The 23830-nt window shown below is 36.5% G+C and overlaps 1 protein-coding gene across 7 annotated transcripts in view; it reads left to right on the forward strand.

Annotated features, from left to right (window-relative positions):
• The window catches only part of FBXL4 (F-box and leucine rich repeat protein 4), a 53852-nt gene that overhangs the window by 9404 nt on the left and 20618 nt on the right, over positions 1-23830 (forward strand). For all 7 annotated transcript variants that reach the window (XR_013948380.1, XR_013948381.1, XR_013948382.1 and 4 more), the window contains exons 4-6: positions 5274-5619; positions 12682-12926; positions 19460-19673. Coding sequence is in view for 4 of the 7 variants with exons in the window: in XM_080584822.1 (XP_080440948.1) it covers positions 5274-5619; positions 12682-12926; positions 19460-19673 (805 nt within the window). In the remaining 3 variants the exon portion in view is untranslated. The remainder of the gene's footprint in view (positions 1-5273; positions 5620-12681; positions 12927-19459; positions 19674-23830) is intronic.

A 23830-nucleotide genomic window follows, 5' to 3' on the forward strand; every position in this document is an offset into this window, starting at 1 on the left:
TGGTGGTGGTGAATTGGATATTTCTGTCAATCACAGCTTTTTTTCAAGTCTTTTTTACAGGTGGGATCAGCTCTTCATTGAGTGGGAGAAAGCATTAAATTATTTTTCAGGTTGGAATGCAATTCTGCCTAACTAATGCTTAAACTCCTCAGCTAATTTGAGTTTTTTCATGGTAGTTTAACCACAGTTTCCAGTGAATTGAGTATTCTCTGTCATCTTGTGCTGCTTTAAAAACAGAAAACATTATATCACTCACCTCTGCATAAAACAACTTTTAAAAATCATAAATATCAGAGAAGCATGCATCTTTACACACGGAGACGTTTTTGTGCTTTTCATTAGTGCTACTCATACTTTTGCTGGTGAGAAGTATTTTTAATTTTGGTAATTTCTTAAAACTATATACAACCATATGTTAGTATCCATGTGCAAATTTCTTAAACGAATTAGCTGAGTGCAGAAAATCCAAGCAAAAATTACTGAAGTGAGATTAAGGGAATATTGTAGTGAAGAAATCCCTCTTTTTTTGTTAGATGACACTACATGATTATGCTGATGCGAGCATGTAGGTTTTGTACTGCAATACGTGCAAATGTTTGGTCTGGGCTTGGTAGCAAAGGTGGTGGGTCCCTCTTCAGCCTGCAGAAGAGGCAGCTCCACGCAGCTGTACTGGGGGCACCGCAGCTGATAGTGGCGTGAGCTGGGCCCAGCCAAGGAGGAGACCTCATGTTTTGTTTCTCATAGTGTATTAGACTGATGGATAGGATTTAACTAGCTTCTGTGATGAGGGCAGTGTTTTCTTCTTTTTTTTTTCTTTTTCTTCCTCATCCACCCAGAAGGTTTATTCATGACAATTCCCTAACGGCTTCTTCAGTATCAACCCTTTTGAAACGCTCTGATGCTCCTAACACTTTGTTAGCTGCTGTCAGGCAGTAAGAGCTTGTGTGCGTTTAAATGGGAGCTTTCAAGTCAGAAGTAATTTTTTTCTAAAGTTTTTCAACTTTTTCCTTTTACAAAAATAACTTTGATTTTTAAATTTGGAATATAAAAGAAAAAATGGTCCCTGTTCTTCTGTCACGGTCTTTTTTTAACTTAATTTGACAGTTTCTCTTATCTTGTGTACCTTATAGTGACACCACATTCATGTGTTTTTATAAAAGCTCCAAAAACAGTTTCCTAACTCATCTGGGATGTGTGGCAGTACTTGGGGTGATGTTTCACAGTATGTCTTTACTGTTATGGAATGATTGCTTCTTTAGTAGATTGGGATATTTTGTGTTTTTTTGTTGTTGTTGTTTGCTTGTTTTGAACCACCTCCCCTCCCCCGGCTTGTTTTCTACAGATCCTAAATAGGTTGTTTCTCAAAGGTGAGACGATAATTATTTTACTGGCTGGGAGCAGTTCCAGAACTACCAGTGGCACCATTCTGCCTTCTGTAGTCTTGCCATTTACGTCTTTTTAACTTATTTTTTTCATGTTGTTTAGAATATTGCTAGATGCTCTTTTGAACAAAATTCCAAGTTTGATTTTGTAGACGAACAGCCTGGCTCAGTATTTTCAGGCTTAGCTGTGTTAGCTGCATGTGAGGCCTCTTTCTGAAGGCCTTGAAGCCTGTAAAGCCACTGCAACCAGAAGAGAAAGCTAAGGAAGAGGGATGAAGTAAAGGGCTTCTTCTCCTTCCTTTAGGAATTTCATTGTATATAGGCAATAGGCTCTGTCTCTGAAAGCCAAATCCAGATGGGAATGTTGCAGATTTCTTTGCTGGCAGACGTCTTTGATTAAACAAATAAATAAGTCTCCCATTCTGATAAAGGGAGTAAAACTGGAAATGTAGTGTGGTCTTACGGGTCTCTGTCTTGTAGACAGTGGCATTTGGATGCTTATTCCTGCTCTACCTTTTGTTCCCTGTGAACCTTGGAGGAATGCACCCAAAACACTGCTAATACTATCAACACATTAGAGTGTGGTAAGGGACCTTCAGGGCTGTATCTCACCTATGTCTAACACCCAACTTAAGTTCTAGCCGTTTGCATCCTTACTTATAACTTGTTTTAACATCTTCAGGGAAAACAGGTCCTTCTCTTGTCCAGATGACCGTCACAGGTAAGTGACGGTCAGTAGCCAACTCAATTGTGAATTTCTTGGGAAAGGACATTTATTTTTTGTGCTTCAGGATCATGTACTGCTTTCTTTACTTTCTACCCCAATCTCAATTTTATAATGCAAGAAGTCTTCTCAGTAGATTGCAGACAGTTTAATCTTGTCTCACAGGAGAAGAATCTGATTTATTTGTCCTAGGAGCCACTTTTCCAAAGGATCTTTCTTATATATTTTCTTGGGAAGTAAGTAGTTCTACTCAGACATAATCATAGCTATTGCCTTTCTGCATAAAAGCTTTCAAACAGCAACAAAAAATAAAAAAGCAGTATTTGTTGGGATTCAATTTCTTTTTGTCTTGGGTTAAATAGATTCTGGAGGATCTTAAGTTTGGAACAAATGCAGGCAGCCTTATTAGTGAAGATAATAAGATACACATCCTCAGACCAGAACTTGGCTGTCAAAATGCCTTTCTTCCAAAGGGTTTTGAAGCGGATGGTTTTAATGAAAAACACTCCAGAACAGCAGAAATGCAGTTCTTACTGAAGCCTCTTGGAAATATTTTTTTCATCCATTTCCAAGTATAGAGGCTTTTCTCCCATTTAGGTTGCATATAGCCTGTTCAGTGTCAAGGTACATTGATACATAGATTCTAGCGGAAGAGACCACTTCCAGTTGCAGCAGCGGATGTATTAAGAGATTGCTTACACTAGGGAAGAATATACCAACCCAAGAGCAATTACTATGGCCTGTTTTTTTGTGTGGTGCCACCAAGGGAGAGAATAATGTCAGAAGCAACTTTGTGGACTTGAGGCTTTCCAGTTAAACCAGCGGCTGACTCCTTCAGAGAATGATTTGTAGGCTGTTGATGAAAAAAGCAGTATGACGAGGACAGTGGAAAATAGTCACTGGCCTTGTTGTTCACCAGCACTTGGTTTGTAACATGGAGTTTCACAAGACTGTGAAAAGTGCTGCTATGTCTTTCATTTACTGTTCTCTAGTTTATTACAAAGGCTGGGAGCTGAAGGCAGTACTTGCTGAAGGAGGTTGTTGCTTTGCAATTTGATGAATGTAGGCCTGCAGATGCATTTTTTTTTCCAGTGCTGCTGCTAGTTAATCCTTTCTCCAGGGCACCAAAGGAGAAGTCAGTAACTAAGACATGTTCAGTTAAAAGTTGATGGTACAGTGTGTGTTAATTAATGAAAATACAGTCCTGAGTTTCCCTCAGGATGGTTTGAGTGGGTATATGAAAGTGTCTAAGAAAAATATCAGGTGGTGATCTGGGTGTGTTCAAGAAAGGTCATGTGCAATGCCAACATTAGGTATTTGCTTAGGGCATCGACCTATGGAAGAGGGTGTGACAGTGGGACTAGATCTGTTGTATTTTTCCATGAGTTGACATTCATCTCCTAAACTAATGAAATTTTCATTCGTAGTGTAAGTTTCAGGAAAAAAAAAAAAGAAACTCTTAACCTTATGGCAGAGGTGTCCACTCTAGTGTGTTGGTACTTGCTGACGTTCCATATGTTCTCCAATCCTGCATGTTTGGTTTTAGTTCATTGTATTTTTTTTTCCTTTGACAGAAGACTTCTTCAGGCCTCCTATTCTTCTGTAAGGTATTCATGGAGAGTGGCATGATGTAGGATAGGAAAATTTGTCTGTGCTTACCTGAAAACATCCATTGTGAAATGGAAGTTTCAGCCAATATGGAATAATTTTCCTATCCTTGAAATGTGAGCAAATATCAAGCTTCTAAGGCTTATTTATACTGTGTTATGTTTAATGGAAGTCCTTTTATATGTTTTACTTTCTGTTATGATGGCCAGAGTTTAGGCATTCGGATCTGGAAAGCAAAGCATGTTTGGTTTTTCCTGTGTGTTCTGCAGTACATGTTAGTGTTGAACAGCACTTGCAAGCTCAGAGTAGTGGCATCTGTTACGGGGAGCAGAGGTGCTGAGGTACTAGGAAGCAGACCCAGCGTCTCTGAGACCTGTGGGATAAGACAGTCTGAGACGCATATTTGAAGCTGGGACCAGGCTGATATGAAAAGGTGGAAGAGATAGGGAAGTGTCTGGGTTTTGCACAGGGAGGGTTCGGAGATTGCTTTAAGTGTAATGTCAAAGGGCCAGTGGCTGCTGGAGGCTTCCTTCTTTGCTAATCAGCTGAACTTGAGGATGAGGAAGAGGGGAGGAAAAGATGGGTATCAGTGACTGAAGGACCTCTAAAATCCACTCACTGGATGAGGACCGATGCACATATAAAGAGCATGTTTCTGTTTTCAGGCCTTTTGACAAGCTTGGGAGCACTCAAGACCTAATGAATATAAGACTTGATTCTCCAGATTACTCAGTTGGCAGCAGGGTTCGCTGTCAGTTACTGGAAGAGATTTGAGGTCTGTGTGTACAAGTGAGGATGTATGTTTGGAAGCTCTGTGCATGCACTGAACCTTCTTCTGTCACTGGAACAAAGAACATAAAAATATTTTAGTTTATCGGTTTCGAAATTTTAATATTCTTTTCAAAAGGCCCTTTTAAAGATGATCTGAAGATCCTATTTTCTCTGATATTTAACCGTAACATTGTACTAATAAGATAATTTGACAATGAAATGCTTCTAAAAATGGTATTTTACTTACCTGGTTAGATAAAGGACGGGTGATTTTTTTTAAAAAGGATTTGTTAATGCTGCAATTTGGACTTCTTTGATGTGAATGAATGAGAGCTGTGGTTTTTTTTTCCCTTTTGTGTTTTTGTGAAAACCTTGTGAGGTTGGCTGACTGTATTTGAGTTGCTTGACAAGACTGTTCCCTGCGTACTAAAATACGATCATTGTCAAGACATCTTCAGTCCATTTGTTGCAATAACCTTACCTGTGAAATGTTGGAACGTGTGTATAACAGTAGTCTAACACAAGTGCATGGCAATGAATGTACCATTTGTTTTGTTAATTAGCAATACAGAGAAAATATGCCACGGTTATGAAGTAGTGTGACCTGGTAAATTCATTCTTTGGATATTTACCAAGGCTAGGGAAAAATGTAACAATTTTCACTTGCCTTTCAACCATGTTTCTTGCTTTCTGAATACTTCTGACAAAAGCACTCTTCTGTGTTCAGAAATTGGTTTAGTTACACTTATCTTAATCCCGTACTTGTGCCCAATTTTTTTTTCCCACAGATGGGAAATCCTTTGGTCCGAGGCACCTACAAAAGTGAATGGTCCCCAGGCTCGGCAATTCACACCTTGTATCAAACAAATAAACTTCCCCACAAACTTAATTCGAGTGGAAGTGAACAGTTCTCTTCTGGACTATTACACTGAATTAGATGCAGTAGTACTACACGGCGTGAAAGAGAAACCTGTGCTTTCACTGAAGACTTCCATGATTGATATGAATGATATTGATGAAGATGAGGATGAAGAGAAGTATGGCTGTGGAATGGACACTCTTAACAAACAGTTCAGCATTGTTACCCTCAGGGAATGGCCGACTAATGGGTATTTTGACAAGCTGCCTTATGAGGTGAGAAAAGCATGTTTATACTCCAATACAGTTTTTTAATAATTGAGTGCAAAAGTGCCGTATGCAGTGTACTGACCAAGAATGTTATTTTTTTCGGTTACAGTTCCTTGCATTCTTTTGTGAGTCTCCTGCGGTTACAGTATAGTTATGCCTGAGTTATGATAGTCTGTCTACTTCTGTGGGTGGATATTAACAAGTCAGTTTGCTGGTGTATGCATTGTTACCACATTTACTTCTCAGGAATCCCTCCACCGATGTACTTTTTTTTTTTTTTGCCAGTTATTCTAGCCTTAAACTTCTAGCTCTTGAATTTAGAATCTTCCACTAGTTTTCCAGTAGTACAGACACAAGTAATTTTTAGTCCTTATATTTGACAATGATGTTATAGGGAAAAATGGAAAAAGAATGTATAAATTATTTTTGCTTCCAAACCTTTTATTGGTTTAAAGTTTCTTTTCCTGATCTCTTACAAAAACCTGGAACTGCTGGAAATACGATTGCTGAATATTGTGTGCTGACCTGGAAACTCTTACTGGAGCGTAGACGTTCACGGAGACTGGTATCATAGAGCAGGAAGGGAGAGATGATCACCTTCACCTCTTCAGAAATAAACTGGGTTTGCATGTAGTGGAGAGGAGTCTTTACTTGCTGGTCAGACCTCAGGACCTGTTCCTACCCTTTAAGCTGCTGCAGTCTGGCAAAAGAAGCCAGTTTTTGTTTTCTGAGGTAATATATCAAATGCTCACTGCTCACGGTGCTTTTGGCTTGAATCAGTTTCACTTGTGAAAGCGAAGGAGGGTGGTGAGAGATACTGTCACTGATTGCAGGGCATTTTCAGAAATATGTGATCTAACACAACAGTATTTTGTTTTCATTATGTCTTTTGTTTCTAAGCTCCCTAGCTCAGCACGTGAAGGCCATGTTGGGTGCCTGTGTGCTCTAGTAACCTGCAGGACTTTTCTTCTGCTTGGAAAGAGGACAAGAATATGATGATTCTCTCTATCTTCTGTGTGTTTATCTTCTTTTAAAAGCTTCTTTCAGTTCTTGAGGGCTTATTTGTTGTTGCTACAGTGGAATAACAGATGAGGATACCATCCTCATCGTGATTTAGCACTAGTGTTTTCTTCCTCCACAGAATCCATATAGTAAATATATTTCACTGTTGCTGCTTGTATTGGAGTAAAGAAAGTAGTTTTCTGCATATGCAAGGGCGTAGTTGAGTCTAGAACATCTTAAAATGTGTAAATGTGTTTGAAATCTTTGTTTGTCATTCAAACAACATTAATTGTAGGGAAAACTTGATTCAAATCTGGGCAGTCTTGTTTGAAAAGACTGGATAAACTGCTTTGTAATATAGCTGCCTATCAGAGGCCTATCCAAGATTAATCTTACTTTTGTTCTGCACAATTATACAGATTATCAAGATTATAGTATATGTAATTATAATGTGTAGTCCTGTTACTCCTTTGAACTCCTGCCTCCATGTGCCCTATTGTGCTTTTCTGCTTTCCTTTTTGTGTACCAGCTACCTTTTTTAATCAATTTTTTAACATGTTAGGTTTCATGAATGCATTTATATGGTCTATCAATACCAAGCACATTTTTTTTATTCTGCTTTGATTTAAAGAACCTGAATGGCTAGAATACTTATCAGAAAACTACAAAGGAGTATTTCTGGACTGGTTTTGTGACAGCAGCAGTCCCAGTCTTCTGCTTTCTTGATCCAGATGGAATGCTTGGGTATTGAAACAACAAAAATGTTGTGCTTTGTAGTATGACAGTGTTTTATCTCATCTGATATGGGAGCAGTACTCTGCATGCTGTCTTCAAGAATGACAAGTGTCAGATTTTTCTGGAAGTGTTTGAATTCTGTAATGAAGTAAGGAAACCACCAACTCCTTCCAATTTTGATTATGACACATTACATGAAAAAATTTTCTTCTCGTAGGCTCATGCTGATTATGAATGTGCAACTGTCCTTAGTATTCATACATGGCTGTTTCTTATTTGAGCTGACTGTTTCAGGCTTCTTCATTCTACCCAACATAATTCACGAAATATGTAAGCCGAATGGTCTTCTATGCTAATCTTGAAGTAGACGACAGTTCTTCCAGTCCTCGTTTTGCCTTCAGTGTCTTTCTGAAAATTCTGTAGTCTATGAAAGCATAATCTATGTTGCTCTTCAGGATTGATTGCTGCAGTGTGAGCTCTAAAAACGTTGTTATAGTCCAGTTAGCTTCTGCCAACAAGAGAATAATGCTCACCTCCTGGGGTGTAGAATTCCTTAGAAGAAAGTGATGAGCTGGTTGAAAGAATATTCCTTCCGTGCTCATGGGCAGTGTTGACAGATCCTTAGTAGCTGTGGAGTACTTGTGCTCTCATCATCTGTTCTCCAAAATTATCTTAAATTTGAGTAAGGATTTTCTAGGAGCCTCTTCCTGTCTGTCTTTCTCCTCATTATCTTTGATCAACTTGCATTGCTTGTAAAGTGGAATGGGTAAGGCCTTAGTTTTAGTCATCTTTGCAGGCATGCTTGAGACCTGAAGGCCTGAACCAAGCCTTCAAGAAATTGGAGAAATACCTGCCACAGCATACCTGTTGTGCAGTGTGAGACTCACTAAGATACTCAGGTACCAAGAACTTCTGTCCTCTGGAGGAAAGGCAGGAGAAATCCTGCATGCTGCAGTCCAAAATATATTTTTGATATAAATTTTCAATACCAAAAGGTATAAGTGATGTTTTCATCATTCCTTGAAGCCAGTTTTTCCTGAATCTGCCTAAAAGATTTATGAGCTGTTTTTGTCTACTGGGGAAGTGAGTTTTACCACTAGATGTGGATTTGGCACTTACATTCCAGGAAAATTGGTCTTAAATGTAAGACATACATCCCTGAAGTGATGCTTAGAAGAACTGAAGCAATAAAAAGGAGCATTTTTATCACACAATTCTTGCATTTTTCCAGAACAAATATTTGTAGGCTTTTAGATAATTGGTAACATTTTATGCCTCTCTTTGGATTGAGAATCACGCAAGGTCTTAAAAGCTGCTTTAATGGCTGATAACCATGTGGCACAAGGTTCCCTTCGGTCAGTGGCTAATGTACTGCCAGTTGCCGTAGCAGACAAGGCTCTGAGCAGCGGCACATGGAGAAGACAGCTCTACAGCCCTAGCCTTCCTGGAGGCTTGATAATTTGTGCAGGTGGTCAGTATGATGCTTTTCTGTTCTTGGAATCAAGAAGGGGGTTAAAACCTTCACAGCCTTTCATTGCTGAGAAGATCAGAGCCTGTGCTGTTGTGCTGTAAAGCCCATTCCACTGAAGCGTTTTATGTGGGTAGGATGAAGAAAAGGGAGACTTAAATGGAATGTTGCAAAAGAGTTGCAAGGTCCTCTCTTCATGTATTCACATAAGCTATTAAGTGTGTATGCATTTGCTGGTGTAAGCTATGGGATCGTGGAACTAGGGACTACGTTTTTTTTAAACTCTGCTGAGGAATACCAAAAGCCACAGAATGTTTATTATCTACTTCCTGCCTTCTTTCTTTTCCTTTTTGTGCATGTACCCTTCATCCTTTATCTAAGCATGTCATAATAGCAGTTCTAATTATTTAGAGCCTAAGCTGTGGCAGCTCTAGTTGCAGAACAAAAAATTACAAGTAATTTGAGTCTTTCTGAATTAGTTTGTTTAGGCTAACATATTTTCATATTGGAAGGGCTCAAATAGAAGGATTGAGGGAGGAAATTGATAGAAAGCACAGAAATGTTAGGTTTGACTAGTATTAGAGGGCTGTCTTCTGACCACATCAAGTTCTACATTATCATACTATAGCCAAAGAAAGTATATTATTGGATTGAAGTGATTATTGCTTGCTACAGTTCATATTTTAAAAAAAAAAAAATTTTCCTGGTTGGTAAGTAGTACTAGAAGCTGCAGCCCTGGTTAATTTTTATCCTGTGCATTGAAGCGTGTGATGGGGATCCTGTCTGAGCTTACAAGCAAACTTCGATGCAGTAGGTGAGATTTGTTTTGTTTTTCAAAGATGTTGTATTTTTGAATTTATAATTCAAAATGTATGTAAATGTTTAAGGTGTCGCAATGAAGGACTGTGGTGATGATTAAAAAAAAAAAGGCAGATCAGATAAGACTCAGGATCCTTTTGGTGTGCAGATAGTGCTCTGAATTTGTACATTGTAATTCTCCACAACTCAGCAAATAGTGATTTGGAAGCCTCCAGTTTCTAGATATTATCTCCAACATCTGTTGATCTCATCAGATCTCTAAAACTGGGTATGTGCAGTGTTTCTCCTGGAAATGCGAGAAAGTACTTCTTATTATTTTGATTTTTGATCTATCAAAGGCAATCAGTGTTAAATTAGCTATATTTTTTCCCCTCTGTTTTTCAGTGATCATTGTTTTGACTGAACGATTTATAAAAAAGTGAAGCAATAGTTGTAGTAATTTTTCATAAGTACAGAGTAAAAACAGTTGTTTGCAGGAAGTAATGTTGTGAGATCAATTTTCAAAGCAGATAGTTTTGTGGTGTTCTTAGAATCACCGTGACCACAGCATAACACAGTACAGCACATCACGTCGCATACTCACAATGGTATCAAGTTGTACTTTATGCTAGGATATACCTACTTAAATAGTGCATTTCTGACAGAGTCCAGACTAATAGCGATTAATGGTTATTAGCCTGTAGTTTTGGAACCTGTTATATTTGTTTAATCAAAAGCAAGAAAAAATACTTCATTTTCATAGTGATATTTCATTTTTTTCATTCTAGATATTTCATCTTGGGTAGGGTAGGGTTGCAATGTCCTCTATGTTATAAAGTACTCATTATAGTCATCAGTTAGTGTTAAGGAACACTGGTGAGGCATTTATAGTTTTATTCACCATTATCTTTACTGCTCAGAAATCACAAAGTAACTTTATTTTCTGTTGAACACAATTTGTGTTGCTTTGTATGAGACATTTATTACACCACATTAGTTGTAGACATAAATTTAGCTAACTGTGCAGCCTTCATTGCTGAGCTGTTTGTTTTAGAAAACCTAATAAATACTGGACGAATCTGAGGGAGAAAATACAAAATACTTAGTTGGCTTACAGAATGCAGAATATCTGAAAGATTGCAAAACAGTTGGAAAGTGTCTTTCAGAATATTGAAAATTGTTTAAAGCTAATAGGTGATCTTAGACAAATGTGTATGTGTTTAGGTATATCCTACTGCAAAGCCAAAACAGTGTTTGTGTTTTAAGCTGAGGCAAAGCAAAAGTCCAAGCAAAGGAAAAATCAAAATATCAACGTAGGATCATATCTACATTAGCTCCTAGTTTGATGCGTCTCCTATTGAAATGCTGACAACCTAAATGTCAGTTGGGAGCAAACTTTGATTATAATTTGTTAACTGTGATGTGTATATGCAGTTCATTGCTATTACATTGAAATGTCTGCTCTGATTCACAGTATCAAGCTGAGGCAGAGGTAAAAAGCCAGGAGTGTTTTTATGGGCAAGGAAGATGGAGGAGAAGAGAAGGGAAGAGGAAAGTCTTGAAATCAAGCTTGAGACAAACTTGAGTATATGCAAGCACAATGTTTTGGCATTGGATTTTATGTTAAATTTCTGAAGAGCATGTAGATCTGTGGAGTGTTTGATATCCAAATACTAAATCTGGAGCTGAGTAGGAAGTAACACTTTTCACTTTTCAGGAAATTGAATTGTTTACTTATTTTTTTTCTCTTCCAAAAGTAGAGGGGAAGAGGGAAGGTGGAAGCTAGCTGCATAAACTGGTACTGTAGAAGTACAGTCTGCTTGGAAAAAGGCTTCACTTTGGTTTTATGTCAGGCAATTTATTACAATTTTTGGTGGTTTTGTCTTATTTAAACAAATTAAAATGAAACATTATGGCATTTTGAAAGGGCCACTGAGGACTCTCCTCAGTTTATTTTTTTTGTTTATGTTGATTCACTGATTTCATTTCAGAGTTTTTTTCCCTACTCTGCTTGAAAGTGCTTGTTCACTTCTAATTACACAACTTGAGTGCAGGTGCTTACAGCTGTTAAAGGCAGCCACAGTAAAGTAAACATTACTTTTCAGATTTCATTTTTCAGGTTTCTTCTCTCAGGTATCTAAGCTACGGGAGGGTGTTTTTTTTTTTGTTGCAGGATTTTGTTATTTTCAAAAGTGAGTATTTGTGTGTGTTTCTGTATTTGTTAATCTTTCTCTAGAAGGAAAACCAGAGCGTGATAGGAGACAGGATATTTCTTCTTTTCCAAGTGTGAGATAACTCATTAAAAAATGTATATAGCGGAGCTAGTGAGAAGGGCTGGTGGTTATTCTGAAGCTGAGATGATTCAATTTGATAAAGGTAAAAAGGGGTTTTGCATTTCAGATTCGACTCTGGCATAGAACAGAAATGCTCTCAAAATATTACAGCAAGAAAGAGATTACTTCATAAAGGAAGATCTGAATGTGTTGAAATTTTTATCTAGTTGCATAGTCCAGCACGGATGGGAGAAAATTTAAGGTAGAAATCAAAACACTTTTTTTTTTTTTTTAGAGCAGAGGAATAAATCTTAAATTGATTCAAGTTGTGGGGAAACTGGGACATGGTATGATTTTTCATGTACTCTGCAGATATGCTACCATCTTAAAGCTGAATCCAGAGAAGAAAGAGGATGCCAATTCAGTGTTCTGATCAATGGAAGTGCAGACATTGTGAAGGGAAAGATGTAAACATAGTGTTTACATATATATCACTGTTTAAATTAGCATGGGTAAAAAAAACTTCTAATTTGAAAGCTTCCTGTCACTTTCATATGCTGATCTGCTTTTTCCTTTCTTGTTTAATATGTTGTCAAATTGAGAAGGCAGTACAATCCTATTTAATAGCTAATCAATGATTTATTTGAGAAGTTACTTTTTAAGTAAAAAATAAAAAATAAAAAGAATCCTTTTGTTTGAAGTTAGAACACTTTTTTTATTCCATTGCAGTTTTGCCTTAGCATTTCAAGTGCTATATGACCATCTGACTTTTTTTTCCTGTTTTTAATATAGCTCATCCAGTTGATTTTGAGTCACCTTACAGTACCAGACCTGTGTAGACTAGCACAGACTTGTAAGCTACTGTATCAACATTGCTGTGATCCTCTGCAGTACATTCATCTCAGTTTACAACCTTACTGGGCGAGGATTAATGACACCTCTCTGGAATACCTACAGTCTCGCTGCACTCTCATCCAGTGGCTGAATTTATCTTGGACTGGAAACAGGGGAGCCATTTCTGTTTCTGGATTTAGCAGGTCAGTGCTAAATGTACGAAGTATTTTGACAAGCTCTCATTGTGGAGTTGCTGCACAGGTTTGTCACTAAGTGATTGAAAAATGATTGAAACCTTATTAAAAGACAAGAAATGTCTTTGATTTACTGTAAAGCTTATAACTGTTGTTATGTAGAGAAAAACAAAAACAAACAAAAAAACCAAACAGCTAAAACATTAAGAGGTACTAGATATGGAAGCAGAAGTTGTTTCAGCATATAGTTTGCATGCTTCAAACTGCCTGTGACTGAGAGGCATCTTCCAGGGGGAGCAGTGTTTTGCTTTCTTCTGGAATTCTGAAAGACTCCATGACAGCTTAGCTGCAGAAAGTCCATCTTAGAAAGAAAACCTTTGCAGTTGTTCCACATACAGATTGAGTCATCAGTAGGACTGTATTAGAATGGCTGCAGTAATAAACAGATTACAGTGCATGCTTACAAGGTATGGGTCCTAAGTAATCACTGGAGTGCAATGTAAATGCAAATATTTTCATAAAAATGATTTAAAACACTAGTCCTGTTGGGAAACAGGGGGTTTGCAAGTACATCTTCACACTGAGTTGGAAATATGACTATGCTGTAGGTTATTAAAGCAGCAAATACGCAGGGATTCTTCTCTGTATAATGGCTGTGTTCTCTGCTTCCTTAACATATAATTTCTTGCTCTTTTGGTTGTTTGCATCAGTTAAGCAGCATCTATCAACGCATTTCATTTATACAGAAATTGCTGCTTCAACTAAGTTAATCAGCAATGGCAGGTGAACTTGACCGATTAAAAACCAGAAATGTTTAATATATCTAAACCATAAATTCTTAGCTTTTCTTTCTTTTTTGAATGAAAAGGCTAAAAAGTATTCAAATGTTGTCTTTCCTTTGGTGCCTGGGTGCCTTCCCTGGGGTAGTAAAACGATTTGAAGAAATACTTTGTCATTTCCTTTTTCTAGAGCTTACAGTATAATCCAGGAGCCCTATGCTATGGTCTTTTGTGCTTGTTGGTAGAAAAAAGGAGATAAACATCAATTAATTGAACGGGATACAAATGTTTCTGCTAATTCTCCTAAATTTGGATTTCATATTAGATACATTATGCAGAAAATAAATATGTAAACTTAATTGAGAACTTGATGTCATGAAGTGTTTGCTTTCTGATGTGTAGCTATTAAATGTGTTTTTGAAAACTTAGTGTGACCATTTTAATTACTTTTTTAAATGTGCAGTGCCGTTAAAAACTTTGTGCGGTATTAAAAGAAATGAATGTCCAAAATCAGAGAACTACAAATTTTACAATTCTGGCATATCTGGCTTCCAGTTAGTTTAAAATACCTTTTAACTAATTCGTGTGTTTTTTTTTTTAACTTCACTGCTGATGTAATAGCAGCCCTGACTTGAAGTCAGCTGTTCTAAAATAATTATATCACCATTATGTGGGTATTGCAGGATCCAGGACATGTTAGTCATGACTTACCACAGTTTTTCCTCTTGGACTTTTAGACATTTCTCATGTGGCCTGAGTTTGGAGAGTTGTCTGGGGAGACTGTTGTTTGTTTTATCAGTTAACTGCTTACGTCTTCCAAAAAACTTGCTCACATTTTCAGATTGTAATTGTCCTTTTCAGAAATGAAATATTTATATATTTGTCTCTACGTGTAATATTAGAGGACATGTATGACTACATTTATTAGTGTAAAATCTTCTCTTGCTGCCTACTGCATGAATGTTTCTGAATCAGTTGGCTGGATTCTCTTCATCCTTTTTGGCTCTTACTTGGTATTGAACCTGGTATTGATGTTCATCTCTCTTTCTGCAAAGGAAATTTTCAGTAAGGCAGCGAGGTGTCCTGTGGAGTAACAAGCTGTGTCTTTTATTTTGGATTTACTTGATAAAAAGTTGTTTCATAACTTGAGGTTGAGTTCAAACTAGCCTAAATTGCTTGTTCCAATACTTCAAGTTTATCCATTTTGTGATAAGCTGCTGTATAAACAACCATGAATGGCTGTCAAGCCACTCAAATGGAGACGTAGAAGTTGTTTTGAAGAGCTCCATTATGTTATTTTTAAGGCCAGCCTATATTCCTCCATTTGAGGAGAAGGGGGGGGGTGGAAGTTATTTTCTAAATTAAATTTATAAATAACTTCACACACACTATAAATTGCTACAATATAAAATCAGGAAAATGCTAAAACCAGAGTAACTTATCTTCAATAGATAACAGGCATTTGACTTTTGCAGAACCTCTTTTTATTTTGTTTTATATATTTTTGCACTTTTTTCTCTGCACTTAGTGTTAAAATGGTCACTGTTGAATTGAAAACCAGTGGAGTTAGATTAATTCTCACAACTATACTGTTTAGCTTATAATTCCTGCTAGCAGATGCTTGTTTAAATGATACTCTTCCTTGAGATTTATTTTGGAAAATATCTTCCAAAATGTTTATATTTGTTTTTTTCTGAAACCTAAAAGAGGTAATTCGTACTTACATCTTTTAAAGTGACACACAAATAACTGTAAAAAGAAAAATCATTTTTTCTCTTGCAAAAATATATTAAAGTAGAAACTTTTTAAAGAGTAATTTAAGAAATGACTGAAACAAATATTGTGTTATCATGAGAAGATAGAATGCTTCAGGCATATGAACATCCTGAGGCAAAGCTGAAGGTATTTTTACTTATTGAAAACATCTATTCCTTAGGGCTAAAAATGACTATCATAATTTTTTCAGATCAACATATAATATAAATTAACTGAACTTTATGATTTAGAGTGAACTAAAAGTATACAGAGAAGTAAAAGACAAATGAATATTTGAGCAGTATCAAGTGTCAGGAATGCAAAGTGACAGGGAATAAACGAAGATTTCACAGAAGGCACTACATAATCAACACTGTTTCTCATGGCATTAGAGGTGTGGTGAACTTGTCAATGCAATGGGAATATCAGCATGGTAGGACAAGACCTGTATAGGAGAAGTGGAGTGAGTTAATTGGAGGTAGTAAATACGAAGATGCTGAATAGATGCTCAGGCGTTTAGATGATGCACCTAATGATATATATATGCATTATATGCATATATATATATATATGCAATATATATAATATGCATTATAATGATATATATATATATGCAAAATAGATGCACCTAAATGGTGGTGGCAGCTTTAAAAACAGAGTTCTGTGTGCAGGTTTCTGTATATCTTTTGTAATGTGGCTTATTTAAGCTGTTTTGCTTGAAAAATGTAAGGTGGTAGGATTTTTATTTGCTTCTAACGTTTTATACTGTGAAAATGAATTCATAGAACTTAACTTGCATTTTTTTGATGCAATGTTGACATTTCAAGCACATCCAGAAATATTTCTTTAACAATTGTGTTGTCATTAAAATTTGAAGTCTTTAGTTGATGTTTATTACAGGTGTGCTTTGGCAGCATTTAACTTGGTGATGGTTTGCTATGAATCAAACTAGCAGGAAGGTTAGATAAGTTTCTGCAACATGCGTCTAATAGTCACGGAAGATAGGAGTATTGTACGGCTTGACAGGGATTCTCATTTTAAAACTCCAACCTGTTTTTTAATTTTGACAGTCTTAGTAAACCCTAGGGTTGCTGTAACTGAAACAAAGATTAAATACTGTTTATTTTGCATGCTTTTATTGAAGTAACTTAATTTGTGTTCAGGAAAGCACAAGATCAGATACTTAATAAGCTCCCTACTTGAATGCAGTGTTCTAAGATCTGATGACAAAGTTTAATACATGTTGGATTTGAAAACAACATTTTAATGATTATAATAGTTTAGAGGAAGGGAAGGTGACTTCATTTAAAAAAAAAAACACAACAACAACAAAGTCTTACTTTCATGTATACATACTCACATACACCGGGACAACAGAGATGTGTCCCAAGCAGTTTGTCCAGAATGTCGTCTTCCTGTCCTGTGCCTCTGTCCTTTGTCTCCTAATCTGCGTGTCCTGAGTAACTGCACATCCATATCTTCGAGGATCTCAGTGGCCTGCTACTCTGGCTTCCACCAACGCATGCTGTTCTTCTGACTCTTGTATTTTCTGTTGTTTTTTTGTGGTACTTCTATACCTGTGTTTTCCCATTTGTTCTCTAGTCATATCAGTCCTAATGTTTTTATTATGATTCTGTTCCAGTGCCTAGCAAAATTAAAGTACGTGTTCAGATTCTACTTGGTTGTTTAACTGATCATATTTCATAACAAACATGAAGGGAATGAAAGGAAATCACTGTAGAAATTGCATATATAAAGCATTGTTAGGAAAAGGAAGACTAAAGGGATGGATGACTATGCAGAAAAGAGGAGATGTTATAAATAGGATCCAGTCAATCTTCAGTGAGTAAAGGGAGAGGTATGTGAAGAAGTATTGCTTTGGATAGAAGGTACTTTTGTTGGGGTTGGCTGTTTTCAAATGAGCGAAGTCACAGCCAGGTGTCCAATATCGGTTAAGTCTGAGAAGTATGAAGGCAATGCCACTTTTGTTGGGAAGCCTGAAAGCCCATGTTGCCATATGGCTTTGGAGTTCTGCAGGGAAAGAAGTTAGCAAAAACCTCTGCCCCAAGCAGCCTATGAAGTGCTAACAAACTGTGTAGTTCTGACTAATGTGCTCTGTCTTGTTCTGGTTGGTGACTTCCTCAAGTTTATCCTCCCATTTCTGTTCATTGCTTCACTTCGTGCCTGTCATTTTGTTCATGTACCCTGCTGCGTGTCCCTTATTGCCCTTGCCTTTCTTTCTATTTAATATCTCCTGAAGAACCTTTTCCAAAAAGGCAGTAAAGCCGTGAAGAACAAGTGGTGAGCTCATTGCTATTGCTCTGTTTGCTCTGTCTGTGTGTTTTAAGTGTAATGAAATTAAATGTTACGAAGATAACTCTTCTAGCTGGTGAGCTTTGAGCTCTTTTCCAAGTGTAGGAGGTTAATATTGTGTTTCTCTGACCTGGTAATGTTAACTTTTAATAGTGATAGGAGGACAGAAGTGTTGATCTGTACCAATATTTATAATGGCCAAGCCCTGTCAAATTATATGGCAGTTAACCTAACATCCATTATTGCGATGAAATAGTTCATAAAATATTTATCTGTTAGCAAATTAGAAGGTAGAGGTATAATAAATGGCAATTGACAAGGTTTTATGGAAAATATCACCATTCAAACAAACCTGATAATTTGTTGATGAAAGAAGCTGTGTGAATGTGTTGTTAAAGCACTCATTAAAGAGAAGAATCGGCTAATTGGCAATCAGCAATGAATCCATATGTCTGTACTCTGAGTTCCAGGGAATTTCCATCCTGTGTTTTTCCACAACTGTGTTGAACTCTGTTGCTGGTCTAAAATAGCAGTCTAACGTTTAGATTTCTGGTGTTAATTGTTATGAACTGTCGTGTCACTTTAGCTGTGACATTCCTGTAAGAGCCCACCAGTCTAGCTTACAGGTGAATTTGCTGTATCTGGTATGAAAACAACAAACAGGTGCTTGGTGTTTGATAAACTCCGATTTTTACAAGCTAAAATGGATTCTGAAGAGAGACTGCAGAGTTGCACTAAAAATAGTGGAAGAATCGATTTGAAGGACATACTTAGGAAAACCCCCATGGGTTTGGGGGTTCTGCCTTTCCTCAGTCTCTCTCTTTGTTTCTGTTTGCGTAAGCTCATGGGTACTGGGGACTTCTGAAGGTTGCCTTCTCCAAGCTCCCACCTGAAGCGCTGCTGTCCCCAGCACTAGATCAGGTCGGTCAAGGTCTCAGGTGACTCTCAGAAACTTCCAGGGCTGGAGGATTCCCCCGGAACCTACTTTCCCCTCCTTGTTGCAGAGGATTTGCATAATGAAAGTAAGGCCCAGGAGCTGGGTAATGTGCAAGATGAAAGGAATCAGGAAGGGTGATGACAAATGGCAAGTATGATTTGAGTGAGTAGTGAAAAATAAGGAAAAGGGAAGGTTTGAAAGCTTGGATCTTCAAAGAGATATCAAGTCCTTCATTATTCTTTAGTGTCACTGACAAATGCCTCCCTAAACAAACTTATTTTCTCCCCTTGAAATGATGCTTTTGCAACTTGTTTTCAAGGTACAATTGCTTCTTTAAGGCTGATATAGTGACATCAGTGTCCTTCTGTCATGTATAGCATTATATAGCCTTCTGTTTCTGTATGTGGTCAAAAAGTATAATGTCTAGGATGCATACGTTAACGTTGATGAAACAGCCTTGACTGTCAGACCACCTTCAGTTTTTGAATATTGATCTCTAACTCAGTTCATTAATTTGGTCTTCTGAGTTTGTACAAATTTGATTAACGAGTAACTTCTTCAGAGTGGTTACGATTAATTTACTTTAACCTAATCATGTTTTCTGTTAAGTAATTGATGTGGCATAATTGCTGTGGTCTGTACGATTCTTAATGCTGAAGAAAGTATTTCCTGTTTTTTTGTGCTTAAGGTTTTGACAGTATTCAAAGACTTTCATTACAAAGCACATTTATTTTTTTACTTAATGTGATTTATTGCAGGTTCTTAAAAGTCTGTGGCTCTGAACTCGTTCGTCTTGAGTTGTCTTGTGGCCATTTCCTGAATGAAACATGTTTGGAAGTCATTACTGAAATGTGTCCAAATCTTCAGGAATTAAATCTCTCATCATGTGATAAAATACCACCTCAGGCTTTCAACCACATAGCCAAAGTGGGCAGCCTAAAGCGTCTTATTCTTTACCGAACAAAAGTGGAGGTAGGAACAAGTATTTTTTAACTTTTTGATAAGTCTTTTTAGTCCTGGTAAAATTATTACTTTTTCATTGCTGAAGACATGAACTAGAATTTTGTATGTGAATTCAAAGGTAAATTAAAAAAAAAAATAGACTCAAAGACCTAAGTATTTTTTTTAAATAACTAATGGATTTAACAAACCAAAAAATCAGCATGAGTGACTTTTCACTGGCTGTCTGAAGCAAGGTAGTAAAATCATAAATGTGAAGGTTTTTCTGGTTCTTTGAAGTGTGCTCCACACAGACTGTATTTGGCAATATAATTGGGGAAATTGTCATGTAACTTATGTTACATTGTAATGTAACTTACAGTAATTATCAACATCCTCTGCTTTAGAACAGCTAGCTGCTTGCTAGATTCCTACTGTCTTTGTATATTAGCAGTATTTGTGACACGGAACACACTCTTTAGAATACTTTCCAAGTACAGTTTAAAAATTACTTCCTTACATAATTACTCAACTTCCCAAATCAGCATTATAATCATTTGCAGCATGTTCCCTGTCTAGGATGGAATGTTGTACATGTTAATTGTAAACACTGTTGTAGTTTGCTCAATTCAATGAATGTTGTAACCTACTAAATTCAGCAATTGGGATCCAAACCAATTCCATTACTTCTCACTAGCAGCATTACTCATGTACTACAACCTTACTACTACATGGAAGCTCTCATACTCATTGTGGGGTTTTTTTTGCTGCAAAAACTGCTGCTTAGCAGAGCTCCAACGTGAGGGGAAAAAAAAAAAATGCATCTCTGCAGGTTCTGGGTTAAAGGTTTTTCGGAAGAGTTAACTTGTGTTTATTACTTCTGTTTATGTTTTCATTACACAAAATTGAGGTTTTGACAGTGGGTTGTGTTGGGGTATTCAACTTAGTGCAACAGAACTGGAGCTGAACTATAGGTCATGCCTCATTTTCAGGATCTCTAGGGGGGTATGTGAAGTTACAGTTTATTTTGCTTCACTTATAAGTGGTTAACAGGTTAACATAGGTTACAAGGTTAGTTGCTTTTTGTTGGTTTTTTTTTTTTTTGATAAACTGTATGTACTTTTACATCCAAGGTCTAGACAGCTGTCTGCAGTGGTGATGTGGTTAATGCAAGGTAGTTAGAGGGTCAGCTACCTTGAATTGTTGGCATTTGCTTTGGGGTACGTAGGCAATTACTATGAAGCCAATGTCCCTCAATAACTTGTTACTTTAATATTTGTTCCATGTATTGAAATCTTACATAATTATTATTGTTTAATTCTAGCTAAAAATTGGTGAGCCCTACTTTTAAGTGCCTTATGAATAGAACTCTGAATTGCTCTACTCTGGGTGTATCTATTCTGTTTCTAGCTCTCTAGTCTCTCTGTAAGTCTCGGATAAATCTCCTTACATCACTTTGTGTGGGAGCTCTGTAATAAAGATAATTCACACAGCTTTTTCAGATCTGAGAGTCTGAAAAGTACTTTCGTCTATCAGAGAAAAAAGATCATCTTCAACGATCTGAGATTATTGTATTGAAGGTAAAGATTATTCAATCAACAGTAGAAACAAAATTATACAATTGTCTTGATTTTACTCAGGTAACTTTAAAAAAAATCACATTTGTAATAGTGCAGCAGCTGTACTATATTCTGAAAATGCTTGGTAACTTTCATTTCTCAGCTATTGCTTTGCTGAGAAGAATTTGAAATTGGATTGGATGTAGATGGTAAAGATTTCCTGACTTTGAAAACTTTAAATTGTGAAGATTCATTTGTCTTTCATGTGTGTATTTACATGAATCTGCTTGTAGCTGACAAGAAAACTCATTTGTAATGAAACTTACTCAGGGTAGTGCTTTGATTTTTTTTTTTTTACGTAAATATAAACAAAAGCTAACCAAGGAAGATAAATTTTTAGAGAGATAGGTAGACAATTTGGATAGGATGCTTTTGTGATACTTGTTAATCTGAAGGGATTGTAATCTTGTAATTAATCTCCTTGATATAGAATTGGGGTGATATGTTTGAAAATGTGAAGAGGGAATTAATATGGAGAGAGAAAAAGGTAGGTAAAAGGTTGACTGAAATGAGGTGTCCAATGAGGGATCAAAATTTTCTCTAATTGTGCAGTAAGATGCACAAAAAGTCAGTTACTGAAATTGAAACATAGTGAAATGAGATGAAATGGGAAGAGGGATACCTTTTGAGGTTGTTATTAGTCTGACAAATTTATTGTCGTAGCTGATCAACACACAAGTTGAATTATTTAATGGAAGTGATTGTATTTTTGTGTGCCAAAAATGGCAATAATAAAGAGAAAAAGAAAAGAAAAAATAGGAATTAAAGCTTTAATTGATTTTTAATGAAGCATCCCTCTCCATGTTATTTGTGATGCCAGTGAAAAAGGGGCATTCTCTGTAGTCATCAGTCTCGGTGTAAAATGCAGTACTGTGCTAGAGCACATCTGCATAAATAGTACAACTTGTGCTTCTAGTTGTGAATTTAGGCGTGTGATTAAATAACATATGGAATATAATGAATATTCCATCCTTGTCAGTGTAGTCATGAAGCTGTTTGTGTTCCTGCATGATGCTTTATAAAAAGTACATCATGAACATTAACATAAAAGAAATGGTATTTTTTCAAGTATAGACAAACTCCCATGTTCCTGTCCAGGTGTAGGATCTCCTTAATCAAACTACATCTTGCTTTCTATTTCCTTTTCCTTTTTTAATGAGAAAAAGGAAAAATATCTTTGAACATTGACACTTAAGGCATTTGTCATACTTTTCTGTTTATATAATTATGACACTCTTGTATAAGTTCTCAGAAGATACTCTGCAGAAAAATTAATGATTGATTTTTACGTATCAGGAGTAGAAAAACAGATTTTGAGGAAAACAATATTGACAATATTATGTAATCACCTGAACAATTCTTATGACAGTTTCTTGTTGTCTTAGCTGTTTTCTTTGAATAGGTTTTGTCTTTTAAAAGCATATTCCCATTGTCTCTGTAATCAAAGCTCCAAATGTTAACTGTATGCTTTCAGCAAAATGGGCAATTGTGGTCTACTTACTGTCTCTAACCTGAAAAGTACTGTGTTAATATTTTGGAAGACAGCTGTACCGTCTTGAAGAGTTTATGATCTTTGGTCCTAACCCTGCTGATTCTTGATTAAGGCCATATACAATGTTATTTCCTGAGTTACTGGGTGCAAGTTTCTGTGTACAAAGTTAGTTTCAAACTTCTAAAGTGTGAAGCTTCCAGCACCCTTGAAGTATTCTACCCTTTCTGTTGCAAGGAGTGTTCAGTGACTTTCAGTAACTTGTTTTGGGCCTTACAAGAAAAAAATCTTACATCACCATGCTCCTCCCTACTAAAACAGCTGAAGTTTTCAGTGATTCTAATTCAATTCCGTATCTGCTTGAAATAACTTGTAACTTGCTTTGAGAAACTAATCCCAACGCTTTGTAAATCCAAGTCCTGCTAGCTCAAGACCGCTATTATACTTGTGAGATTTTTGTGCTGGTGGTTTTGGTATTTGCTGATACACGACTCCTTAATGTTTATTCATTAAGAACATACAGCATAATTTAAGCACTTGTTGGCATTGATACATTTAACAAACACAATGAACAAAGATGGTATTATTGTATATAGTAATGGGCAATGCACGTCTTCGTGGTTTGAGTATGAATGTTATCTTGATTTAATGCTTGAAGTATTCCATCCGTATAGACAATGCTGCCAAAATTGTATTTTAAAGAGACCAAAACCACAATTACAGCAGAAAAACGTGAGTCTCCTTATTGCTGACTGTAAATTTTAATCTATTACACATGTAATATACAATCTTATTGCGCATTCTTTATAATGTGTGAAGAAAACTTTTAAAATTTTTTATTATAATTGACGTAAGAAATGAACTGAATTAAAATCAAATTATATTGGACAAAACTTTGTTTTGTACGCATTTTAAAGCACGTGTTTTATTTACAAGTTATATTACTGATATCTCTGACCAAGAGCAAATTTGGAACTTGAGCATCTGTTTGGAAACTTAGCACTGGAGGATTTTAGATACCAAGAAGATAAGTAAGAATCTTAGCAGTAGATGTAACAGCCCTTATTTTCTTATGTCATGAG

This window comes from Anser brachyrhynchus, assembly GCF_964034855.1.
Source record: "Anser brachyrhynchus genome assembly, chromosome: 3".
Lineage (NCBI taxonomy): Eukaryota > Metazoa > Chordata > Aves > Anseriformes > Anatidae > Anser > Anser brachyrhynchus.